A 12,542-nucleotide genomic window follows, 5' to 3' on the forward strand; every position below is an offset into this window, starting at 1 on the left:
AATAAAGTAACAGCTTAATATTATGTCCAGTATTCTTCACCTTACCAAATTAGTTGACAACTAGATACAAAAGCTTCTTATCATGGGTATAGTGAAAATGCCTTCTTATCTTATTATTTGTCTACAGAATTCAAATATGCCTAAGTAGCCGACATCATGCCATTAAAACGATTCGAGCAGATTAGACGCAACATTCATTTTGTGGACAACACCTATCCGGATGAGGACCGGTATTACAAGATATGTCCGTTCATTGAAAAAATAAGAAGGAACTGCCTTTCGACAAAAGAAGAAGTTATGTATAGTATAGAAGAAATGACCATACCATACAAAGACACTAAATCAGAAAACGGGAGACAGTATAATCCTACGAAAGCAATGATTCAAGAACTTGTTAAAATAAATGTACCAGAAGATGACACTTTTCGGTACATCTATTTAAGGGAGGAGGAGCAGCAAATGACACTGGGTGCTAAAATGGTATAAGCCCTTTTTAAAACAATTCAGACTCCAGGATGTACTGTACATTTCGATAGTTATTTCACGACGGTCGACTTGATCTGGTATATACGTGAACACCGAGGAATATTCAGTCTCGGAACTAAATGACAAAATAGACTGAAAGGTTGCACCAATGGTCTGTTAAGTGACAAGGAACTAAAGAAAAGAGGCAGAGGTTTGCTTAGCCAAGTCATAGACAACAACAAAAGGATAGAAACTGTCAAATGGTACGATAATAAAGTTGTGGCATTGGCTTGTACTTATGCAGAATCTTACCCAGTTCATGAAATCAAGAAATGGAGTAAAGAATAGAAAAAGAAAGTGGGTGTCCCATGTCTACAATTAGTTCGATATTATAATCAACATAATATGGGAGGAGTCGACCTGTGCGACATGTTGATAGCTCTCTATAGAATACCTTTCAAAAGCCAATGCTTGGCTTGTCTGTATGAGGAAATGCAACAAAAAGAGGCTAAAAAATATTAGTCTGAAAAAGTTCAGACAAAGATTGGTGGTTGAATTAACGCAAAAAGGAAGGCCAGTTCAAATAGAACGACGAAGTTAGTTATCGAAAAAGGCGCTAATCTAAAACCCTATCAAACTGAGGCCCCCAGATTCTGTACGTTACGATGGCTACAACCACTGGCCTGAAAATACAACGTATGGACGTTAATGTTCTGTAGGGACAATAAACGAACATAATCTATTTTAAATGCCAGCAGAGGTTATGCTTAGTTACGAAAAGAAACTGCTTTTATAATTTCCATCTTACGTAAATAAGTAGACAGATGACCAAATACATCATTCTTTTGGGAACTTTTACACAGATACTTTTGGGAACCATAGGAACTGATTGTTTTTTATATAGATTGGTCTTGTTGGTGGAATCTCTTCATAGTAATCAATATTATGAAGATTTTATGTACATTAATCACCATGTTCAGAATATAAGTGACTTGTTCCTAATAGTAATGTTCTTAAGGAGACAATTTTTTTAGTAAAATGAATATTTTATGACAAAATTACTTGTTTCTTTAATTCTTTCCCTTTGACAGTGGGAACTATACTGCACATGATAGGAGTGCAACAGTTTCTTAGAAACTTGGTAACGTCCAGTATAATGGACGTACATTTTTCCGGAAACTGAAAAAGTTATATTTTTTCAATTATTTTTTTTAGGGTCTCTTACAAGCTAAGAATCAAGATCTGGAACGATTTTGAAAATTAAATTAAAAAAAACAATCCGTCGAATTAAGGGTTAAAAAAGGTTGTGAATTTTCTTAAAAAATGCGAAGAAACTTTTTCCTCAAACTATTATTTAGTACCGCAGAACTCATGTTGTCCTCATCTCTCAAGACTGGTGGCGACATTCACAGTGTGTTTCTTCTATGGGTAGCCTCAGCACCAGATGACCGATGACCTTACCCACACATCTAGATTACTGAAAATGATGTTTAAAATTGCATCATTGCATAACGGTTTGCATTTAACAAAAATGGTCAAGGACTAACAATATCAATTAGACCGACGGACTGGACGAAGACTGGAAGATGGTTACCGTTTTTGCCTTCGGCTACGTAATCTAGGGCAACAGAAGGATTTTTGTTGTCTTTTTGTGTCTTGAACGACAGTCCACTGGAAGTAGTCTGAGGTGCATATCGAGATGGCTTCGCTACCTTCTTCTTCTTATGTTTAAATTTGGCTCGCGCGGCTTGCGCATTTGCCACAGAGCAAAATAAAAGGTTGGGAAACTACGTAATAAAAAAAAAAACTTGATAGGATTCGCAAGTGAAAGATTAGGAAAGTTAGAGAATATATGAAAATATATACATAAATAAGATATATGGCCCATTCTCAGATTTACATATTTACTACGTAACATTAGGCTCTGGAATGAACTCTTTTCGCAGGTGACCTCAATAGCTCGTCCTCCTTCAAATGGGGCTTAAAAGAACTGATTCTCGGTAGACAACAGCTTATCTGTACCCACGACATTACCCGTTTTAATTGTTGCATTATTGTTGGTTAATTAATCAAAATCCAGTCTTTGTATAAAGCTTGTTTATTTAACGTCATATTCTGCAAAATAGACAAATATACAATTTCAATTATCATATCTCCGCTTAAAATTTCGCCTCAACGTTTAACAATTACTATACATAGTAGTTACTGTTACACACATAATTATATTTTACACTTAATTAGACATAAGTTATACATATACACTTATTTAGTTTTACATATTACACAGTTATTACATTTACATATATTTTTTACATTTTAACATTCTAAAAACTAGACAATTTAAATTTAAATTACGTATATTCGAACTTATGGGTTTTTATGAAATCAACACGAAACAAATAAATATTTTATTAAATAATTTCCATTTAAAATATTAAGAAGGCAAGAACCACTTATTTGAATAGAAAGTAAACTAAAATAATTAATTTTATTAATTCTAATTATTGTCCATTAATTTTCAATTTTAAGGAATTTTTGGAACAATTTAAGGAGATTGTTTTTCTTTCTAAAATGTTATAAGCTTAAAATTAAAAAAGTGACCAAGTCGACCTGAAACCTAGTTCAGTGGTCTAAGAAGTTGACATTCCTATTAATTATCCAAAAAGAATAATAATTCAGTTATTTACGTATGTCAATTCATACCACCAGTCTTATCCAACAACTAGTTTATTTAGGCCTTGATGTTTTCAAAGTATTAAAAGATTAATTTGTTTATATAATTGTTATCGTGCACTATCTTCTAACTTTTTATTCTATTTTACATCAAGACACATAACATAATTGTAAATAATATGAAAGTGGATTTTTCGTTAATATTAGAGATTATGACTAGCTTACCGAAAATAAATATATAAGATTGCTGAAAATTAAATGTTGTGAAACACTATGGCACTATTTTTTTCTCACATTCAGCCTATATCCACGCATGTAGAATAAAATTAAAAAATTATCCAAAACACTGCAGTTTATTTTAATTTTCGTACACATTTATTTTATTTTAGTAAAAAAACTGATAATTTTTTTGTATGTGTTTTTTTTTACCTTTCAAATGACACATACCTTCAAACTACTTATAAGTCTAACGCGTGCTTATCGCCGTTACTTGGTCGTACATTAATATATAAAAATATCTATTTGTACTTAGACTATTAACAACCGTTCATACAAAGCATATTTAGTAAAACAACAATGAAAGAAAAATTTACAAAAGGTAAGTAGAGGTTGTTATGTATGATTTTTTTATTTACGAATGTCTACAATGAGGATTATCTATCTACATATGTATATTGTCATGGATAATATTTCACAAGAATTGATGCTGGATTTGCATTATGTGAAAATTATAATGTTATTCTACAAACATTTAATTAGAATTCTAAAATAAGTATAGGTTTTTTTATTTGGTAATTGTTCGAGAGTACCAGAGAATCATGAAGTACCCACACTACATAAAATAGGTTTTTAGAACGTGCAATTCACTAGTCAATAACACAAATAATTAATAATACGATATTTTGTATGATACAAGCGTAGTTAGGAATAAAAAGACAAATAATATTTTTTACTAAATTTGTTAATTAATTTAAAAAAAAAACAGTTGAATTTTATGTTGCATAACGTTAGCTATCACAGGAATAAATATTTTTCATAGACATTTTAAAACATCCTGTATACTGATTATGAGGTCGATGCAAACGGGAAATATTTTATAAGCACAATTATTATTTATCGTAGTTTGAAAGAATCAAAATGTTTCGAATTTCAAAGTGTCTTTAGTTAGATAATTGAATGTAACTGTATGCAATTTTTAAAATACTCTGCAGTAACAGATTTTTTTTTCCTGGTTTTCTTACCATCTATCTACAAGGTAGCTAAATGTACCAATCCCCGTTTCTGTCAAGGATACTCTTTCATTACAGTTACTCTTTCATACTTATATGATTCATCTTCATCTTCTATCACTAGCGAAAGTCATTGTGCTTCAATTATACTTAAGCTTGTAGTCTTACTGCTGAATAATTATCATTATGAATTTTATTAATCAAAAGTAAAAGGTTTTCCTTTTATTATTATAGCAAAAACGTTTTCAGGCTCAGCCGAATCGAATGCATGGTAAAACGCAGCCAAAAATGTGTTTTACCTGCGAAAAGTTCCTTTCATACAAAATTACAATAACATAATTTCTTTAAAATATTATTTCGTTTGCATCGCCACGTACTCAGATCCCTCAAGAAGTTTCAGAAAATTTTCATACAACTATGAAGATCTATAGCAATGTTCATTGAGTTTTAAAGCAGAAAATATATTATAGTTAAGTTTTATTTAATACGACAAATCTTTTTATGATAAAGTCGCCACGTGAACTCTTAGACTGTAAATTGTGAATAAAACGCCCTGTTCATAGGAAGTAAAATACTGGGGCCATATACTTTTTCTAAGTACGTTCTAGTTGCGTATTACTTATCGAAAACCAGAATAGTCGTATTATGCGATGCAAAAACACAATATATACTTGATGGAAAAAACTTCAATTCTACATCAAAGCCTAGAAGTTTCTAGAAGTTCGCGATTGACGTAAAATCCAAGTCAAATCCCGCAGAAGATTGATGGGCATCACTATGTAAATAAATTGTAATCTAAAACATTGAATGAACATCTGCCATCGATCTTAGAAAATAATACTGTTCCTATCTTCAGTCTCGCTTGTCACTTCACCCGATATTCTTAAGCCTCGTTCACAATAAGAGGCGAGGCAAATATCTTTGATAACGTTTTGTTTTATTTTATTTTTTATTGCTTAGATGAGTGGACGAGCTCATAGCCCACCTGGTGTTAAGTGGTTACTGCAGCCCATAGACATCTACGACGTAAATGCGCCACCCACCTTGAGATATAAGTTCTAAGGTCTCAAGTATAGTTACAAAGGCTGCCACACCCTTCGAACCGAAGCGCATTACTGCTTCGCGGCAGAAATAGGCAGGGTGGTTGTACCTACCCGTGCGGACTCACAAGAAGTCCTACCACCAGTAACCAACGTGAGGTATAAAAGAAATCAACACAACAAATACAACATCCTAGCAGAACTACCTACAACAAATTTGTATTGATTAAAACTACAGAATTGAAGTCACCTCTTATTGTAAACCAAACATAATCCACTCTATACATAGTCTCTTCTTCCTTGTCCTGGATTGCTATTCCATTCACTCACAACTGAAACCTCGGAGCTGTTCCTTTTACTTCGACACGTTGAGAAGAATTTTGAAGACTACGAAAAAAAAAAGAAACTTAAAACCAAACCTAACTAGAAATTAAAATGATCTTTCTTTTCCCGAATTATTCTGATCGGAATAACCAGCTAAATAATGAAATTATTATGTTGTCATCGATCTTAAATTTTTCAAATGAATAATATTACGCTAAAAAATTAATTTGAAAGACTCCATTACATAGACATTAAATTATATCTATATATTAATACGTGAAGCAAAATCTTTGTATCCCTTTTTACGAAAATTGCGCGGACGGAGGAATATAAAATTTTCCACACTTATAGAGAAGGAGTGCAGAATGTTTTTTTTTTTTTATTATACATAAAAATCAATAAAAACAACATCACACACATTACCATGTATTTGACACACACGCATAAATAATTATTGTTAAAGTCTGTGGTCAACTCAATTTGACTAGATAGATTAATAGAATAGATTAAAATTGTTTGTCTTGAACATTATTTGGCTATAGTGTAGCCTTGGCGAAATCTGTGTTTCTAGAAGTATTATAGTCTTTAACAATAGAACCTTAATAATGTTCAAAATTATATTTTTTCAATGAATTATAGTCGAATTTCGAATACTGAGGGGCCACTAGTATGATTAAAACAGCGACTGACCTTAACATAAGATCGAACGGGTTGCTGCAACACGAAAATGGCAAAGATCATTACTCCTTGGAGAGCGTTGATGAGATCGAAGATGGACCACACCGACACCGCGGTGGAACCAGATCCAGCCGCCCAGGAGACCACCTCTAGCACCCATGATAGACCCATGATGAAGGAAAGCATACAGCATGTTCGGAAACTGGTAAACGTGAAATTAATTTAAAACATTGGACATTTTATTTTTTACCCCACTCTCGATAGAGGGTTGTGTTTTTCTAGAGCATATTATTTACTATGTGTTTACATATACATACATTTAAAAGCTTAATCCGGTGCTTACTATTTTCGAATTAGTATTTCCTAAATTTCGAATATTTAACAGTTTTCGTAATCAAAGACGACCAAGGTCGTCGACATTTGAAAATTATGCTAACTACCATCTTTTTTCTATTAAAATTTATTCATAACTTTTACCTATCTTTTCACACAGAAAAAACTAATAGTATATTTCGATGTACATACATACAATTTCCTAATTCCTGTAATTTAGTCCGCTTTTTAATTTAAAACGTTTTGACGGATTTCAACATTATGACATGTAATTAGATTTGTCTTAGTGGTGATACCGGCTAGAAATAAAACATTTTTATGAGCAATTTAAGCGCTTCCATTTAAACACCAGTTGTTAATCTCCATGACAGCTTTCACGGTGAAGGAATAACATCGTGTAATGAAAACCAAACCAGCAAAAATTATAATTTGCGTCATTACTGGTGGTAGGTAGGTACGTCTTGTGAGTCCGCACGGATAGGTAACACCACCCCGCCTATTTCTGTCGGGAAGCAGTAATGTGTTTCGGCTTGAAGGGTGGGACAGCCATTGTAACTATATATACTGAGACCTCAGAACTCTTGTCTCAAGATTAGTGGCGGCATTTACGTGGTAGTTGTCTATATGCTCCGGTGGTTAACACCAGGTGGGACGTGAGCTCGTCCACCCATATAAACAATAAAAAAAACACCACTAATATATCTCCATCTGCAAACCCTTTAATACAGTAGCTGTAGCAGTAGTTCGTTTTTAGCGCTTGTATAACAGGTAGATTTTTTATTATTTAATAAAAAAGTTACATTTAGTAATTTATTTTATTGACGAATACTGCTCTTACATAATATCAGTATATTTTGGACCGTTACCTGCTATTATATAAATAGAAAAATATTAAAATTTAATTACGGTCAGTGGAAGATGACAAAATTTTAATTAAGGTCGATTTTTTTATCAAAGAATTATTCCTAACGTGGATACTAAGCAATGGTCTTTTTAATCGGGTTGATTTAAAATACTCACATCTTCTTGTACTTTTTCAATCTCTGACTAAAGTTAGTGGGCGCTTCTCTGGGTGATGTTTGCTCCTGATTCGTAACGGGCTGCCCCAGTACTGCACTCAACCTGACCCAGTCATCTGATGTACTGAAGTCTGAATGTGCCATATCTAACGCTACAAAAATTATGCAAATTTTAGAAGTGAACGCGAAATTCTAGCCGATACGGAAACATTAATAAAGAGTGCCTATACTTTATATAAACTTAAAATAGGAAAATTGTAAAACTTAACTAAGTAAAGACGTTATTTGCATTTGCAACTTCGTACATAGCTAGAGGGTCACGACCCACCTGATGGTGAGTGACTACCATCCCATGGGAAAACTCAGCAATGTCAGGAGCAGAGCCAAGCCGCTACCGTCGAGTCAGCCATTTAGCCATTATTCCAATGCATTTGAGACTTATCTCACAACATATAGCTGCATTCATATAATAATTCTCATAGAATTTGCTAACCGAGCTTCTTCAAGTAAATTGCACAAAGAATTAAACATTCAGTCAGCTGCATTGTGTTATCACAGTCAATTTTCCTTTCGTAACAATATTGTTTCGATAGTTAGTACTTACGAGTCAGGTCTTTCAGCTTGTCGTAATGCTTGGCAAAGGCTCGAGAAGTTAGGAAAAATATAATTAAGTTGCTGAACAAAATCACGGCTACCGGCCCATAGAAATATGGCAGTGCTGCTTGATCCGCTGCAAGAAACATAAAATATTGCTTTAGGGTGGTAATTTCGCATATCAAATAATAAAAAATACCGAAAATATTTTTTCTTGGCCTTCAAATCAGGCTTGTTTTGAGATCTAATTCCTATTTCTCTCCAAAAAAATGCTATTAGAAACTCAGAGAATATATTCCTCCACTTAACCTTGAATCCAAAATACGGTATATGAATCATAGCTTAAGGAAGTCAGTGAACAATAATAAGAAATTAATAGCATCCATAATTTCCAATGTTTCTAGATACATTATCAATACTTAATTCCACTGTGTTGGTTGTTGTCGTTTTATTTCGAAGTGCCAGATAAAAGTGATATTTAGAGTGCTTTTTGTAGATGTAAATAAGCCGATATGAGCTCATGCCTATCCTTGATTGAAATGATGTATCTGAACCGACAAGGCGAACTCAAAGTCTCACTTCAAGGGTTATACTACCCCCAAAGTAGAATCTGCGAAACATTGCTATTACTAGGGCTAGTGTTAGAAAATTCTCGCAAATTGAACCTGTGAGCTCATCTACTCGTCTTGGCGTTGTCGCAATAGCCCCTTACGTTATCAGCGAATGGTTAGAGAAAAAATGGCGCTAACAATACACATGACAATGTAGCGATGATGTCGACTCGTGCACTTCTATAATTTGTATTCACGTAATAAAAAAATGGATATATTAAAAACTAATTTTGTAGTTTAATCTCACGTTTTAATTCTTTATTTTCACTATTTTGTTTCGTGGTCATGAACGACTATAGTAAACGGAAGTCAAAAACTCGAAGCGTTGACTTATGTAATAACAATAAGAGATTAAACCGTAAAAGTAGTTTTCAATTTAGTCAACGATTCGCGAAAATCAAAGAAAATACCAAAATATGGATATTTGGAAGTGCATGAACACTTTCATGCACGCGTGGAACAGACTATGCTTGGTTTTGTTACTAATAAAATTCACCCACCTACATTTGTAACTCTGAAGCTGTCTGATAAAATAATATTCCATAATTAATTATCGGTTTTAATTTAAGCACTATAAGAGTTATTTTTCTTCTATATACTTATCTTTTTAGGATTCCGTCATGCATTCGTTGATATAATCCTTATATTTAAAATTTACTATTAAATTTATAATTATACTGAATAAATTATGATGAAGATAATTTCGCTGCATTATAATAACAAGTTTGAAACAGTAAAATAAATTTGTTTTTCTAACAGTGGCTATTGAGTTCAAAGGACCAAATTTCGGCGAAGGGTTGAAACGCCCTCGAACTGTATGACAGCATTAAAAAGACCTAGTGAAGTACGAGGAGATTCTATAGTTCTTACTTTTAAACCAGCACCCCACTACTCCGAAGTTGGGCTTGAGGTACGTGCTTGGCACAGCCGGCGATAAGTCCATTGTGACCGTGATGATCAACAGTAATACTGGTAGCAGTACTGCATACGCGCAGTACCAGGCAAAACGGCGTCTCATGCTTCTTCTGGTTACTGATGAATTTACGTATCTCCTGTTGATAACCAGGAACACAGATTACAAAAATAAAAAAAAATATAACATGTGACATGGATTCGACACAGAGGAGTTTGCCTATCCGACTGATGAAAAACAATGTAAATGAAGAGAAAAATTTGGAAATAAAAAATTAAAAGTACTTTTGGTTATTAAAGTCATCATTTTCCTGCCCATCTCCCAGTCACCTGGGGTCGGCGCATCAAGTTTTCTCCTTCCATACTCCTCTATCATATACCATTACTTCTCTCACTCCCCTCTTACACATATCGTTTTTCACGCAATACATCAATCATTTCACGCCTAAGAATACACCCAACCCAAACTAACCTCATGAGTGTCGTAGAAGGCGACTAAGAACCAAAGCCTGACCCAAAACTAATACAATCTAAGCCCAAGGTCAGCAAACTCATTCCCAAGGAGGTTTGACTACAGGCAGGCGGCCGATCATAAAAAAATTGCCAAAACTTAGAGCAACTTTTTTTTTATCAATAACAACAACAACTAAATAACTCACGAAGAATTTTTAGCTTCTCCCATTAATGTACACAATTTTTATTTAAGAAAACAATGAAAAAAATTTTTGAATACCTACGATATGTTTACTAATCACCACAATAGCTAAAAAACAAAAAAGTTAATCTTGATTTTAAATAATATTCAAACTAGATCACTAAAAACATCTTAACCAACTTACAAATTAATTAATGATCAAAGCATTATGTAACCAACTACTTAATTTTAATAACTTACCTAACATTTAAAAATATATCGAAGCACATCACATTCAACCAGAAAAAACATGAGACAAATGAGAACTGGATGATGTACGCTGAAAAAAAATATACAAAAAGTTAAAAAATACAGAAAGCAATCGTACGGTTCAGAAGCAATATATATACTTTCTAAAAAAGAGACACTGAACTTGGATGTAGTTAATAAAACTTACCCATAACATTACAGGCAGTGCTAGGAAAAGCATGGCCCGCCAACTGTGTTGTCGCCAAACATATGAATGCCAACGCCAGACAGATTGTATGGCACGCCAGAGCCTTGCCGTGTGTGTCTCTAAGCTCGCATATACATAGATACACACATGCTGTTGCCAGTAAAAACGGTACAGATATCAAAAGTCCTGGAAAAAAAATCTAAGTTTTTTAAAATTATAGATAAACAAATATATTTTTAAGCCAAATACACAAAAATCTACCTACCTGAAATAATATCTGTTCAAATTCCTAACCAATAGATTATCTTTATGATAATTGAAAAGTAATTGCATTGTCTTATGATATCGCATAGAATACTTATCATGAGTATTTTAAAAACATGGTATTATAGTTAGTTATCTTTTACGCTACACTTATAATGTACTAAGATCGATAATACAACCCAATAGTGCTTGGCAAAGAAGCTATTAAAAATTTAAATTGCTCCATTACTGGATATCTAATGGATAATCTCTATAAAGGCTTTTCTTTTCTATTCTTGCAAGTTCTCAAAATTAGATGAATTTTTATTTAATTTTAATAATTAATTTTACTTTGTACAAAGTTCTAAATTGAAATACAATTTTTTTATTGATTAGTTGGGTGGACGAGCTCACAGCCCACCCGGTGTTAAGTGGTTACTAGAGCCCATAGACATCTACAACGTAAATGCGCCACCCACCTTGAGATATGAGTTTTAAGGTCTCAGTGTAGTTACAACGGCTGCCCCACCCTAAAAACCGAAACGCATTACTGCTTCACGGTGGAAATAGGCAGGACGATGGTACCTACCCGTGCGGACTCACAAGAGTTCCTATCACTAGTAAAATTTAAATTTAATTTTAATTAATTTTAATTTAAAAATGTACCTGTAGCATAAACGATGAGAGTGGCAGAAGTCTTAGTTTCTTCTAAAGGCGTAGTGAAGCAAACCATGGGCAATGTTACCCCAGCCGGATAGGTTTCGTTCCAAAAAGTTTCCATACAAAAATCTTTGGTACCGAGCAATGGTTTCTTACTATAGGGCACGAATAGCGAACCATTTATTAAAAGGTAAAATTCGTCTGCACTGTATTTATCCGGTTCCAATTTATATCTGCAAAAACGACAAATATTTAATTATTTCACGGATGTAGAACGCTATTTTTAGAAATTGTTCCCTACTTATTTGTCAAGATGCCCACTGCAACTATCCGACTTTGCCTTGGGTTGATCCTGAGTTAGGTATAATTCTATGGACCGGATTGTTTACCTCGTAAGTATATGTATGAAGCTTGAATAGGTCATGTGCCAACGCCTTATCTTTTTCTATCACGCGATCTGTTTACAAGTATAGCCGGGAACCCTATACAAATATAGTCTGACAGATGGCGACATTCACGTTATTGTAACTTTAGCAAACAGCGACCGAATATATTCAGGGTCATGAATGCTTATGCCAACATAAAACTTGGAAAAAAGGAATCCCAAATTAAATTTACAGTACCAGGCAATAAAAATTGCACATAGATATTTAAAAAGAGACAGTCGTCT

The 12,542-nt window shown here is 33.5% G+C and overlaps 1 protein-coding gene across 1 annotated transcript in view; it reads right to left on the minus strand.

Moving 5' to 3' along the window:
- Window positions 1–2,547: 2,547 nt before the first annotated feature.
- Window positions 2,548–12,542, minus strand: part of LOC105842447 (G-protein coupled receptor Mth2) — a 92,158-nt gene continuing 82,163 nt past the window's right edge. Inside the window, exons 3-10 of the mRNA XM_012695535.4 lie at window positions 11,879–12,105; window positions 10,970–11,155; window positions 10,774–10,852; window positions 9,837–10,018; window positions 8,366–8,491; window positions 7,763–7,913; window positions 6,422–6,611; window positions 2,548–5,794 (exon numbers count right to left, since the gene is read on the minus strand). Of these exons, the coding sequence (XP_012550989.1) occupies window positions 5,687–5,794; window positions 6,422–6,611; window positions 7,763–7,913; window positions 8,366–8,491; window positions 9,837–10,018; window positions 10,774–10,852; window positions 10,970–11,155; window positions 11,879–12,105 (1,249 nt within the window). The 3' untranslated portion in view covers window positions 2,548–5,686. The remainder of the gene's footprint in view (window positions 5,795–6,421; window positions 6,612–7,762; window positions 7,914–8,365; window positions 8,492–9,836; window positions 10,019–10,773; window positions 10,853–10,969; window positions 11,156–11,878; window positions 12,106–12,542) is intronic.

Source organism: Bombyx mori, chromosome 8, assembly GCF_030269925.1.
Source record: "Bombyx mori chromosome 8, ASM3026992v2".
Lineage (NCBI taxonomy): Eukaryota > Metazoa > Arthropoda > Insecta > Lepidoptera > Bombycidae > Bombyx > Bombyx mori.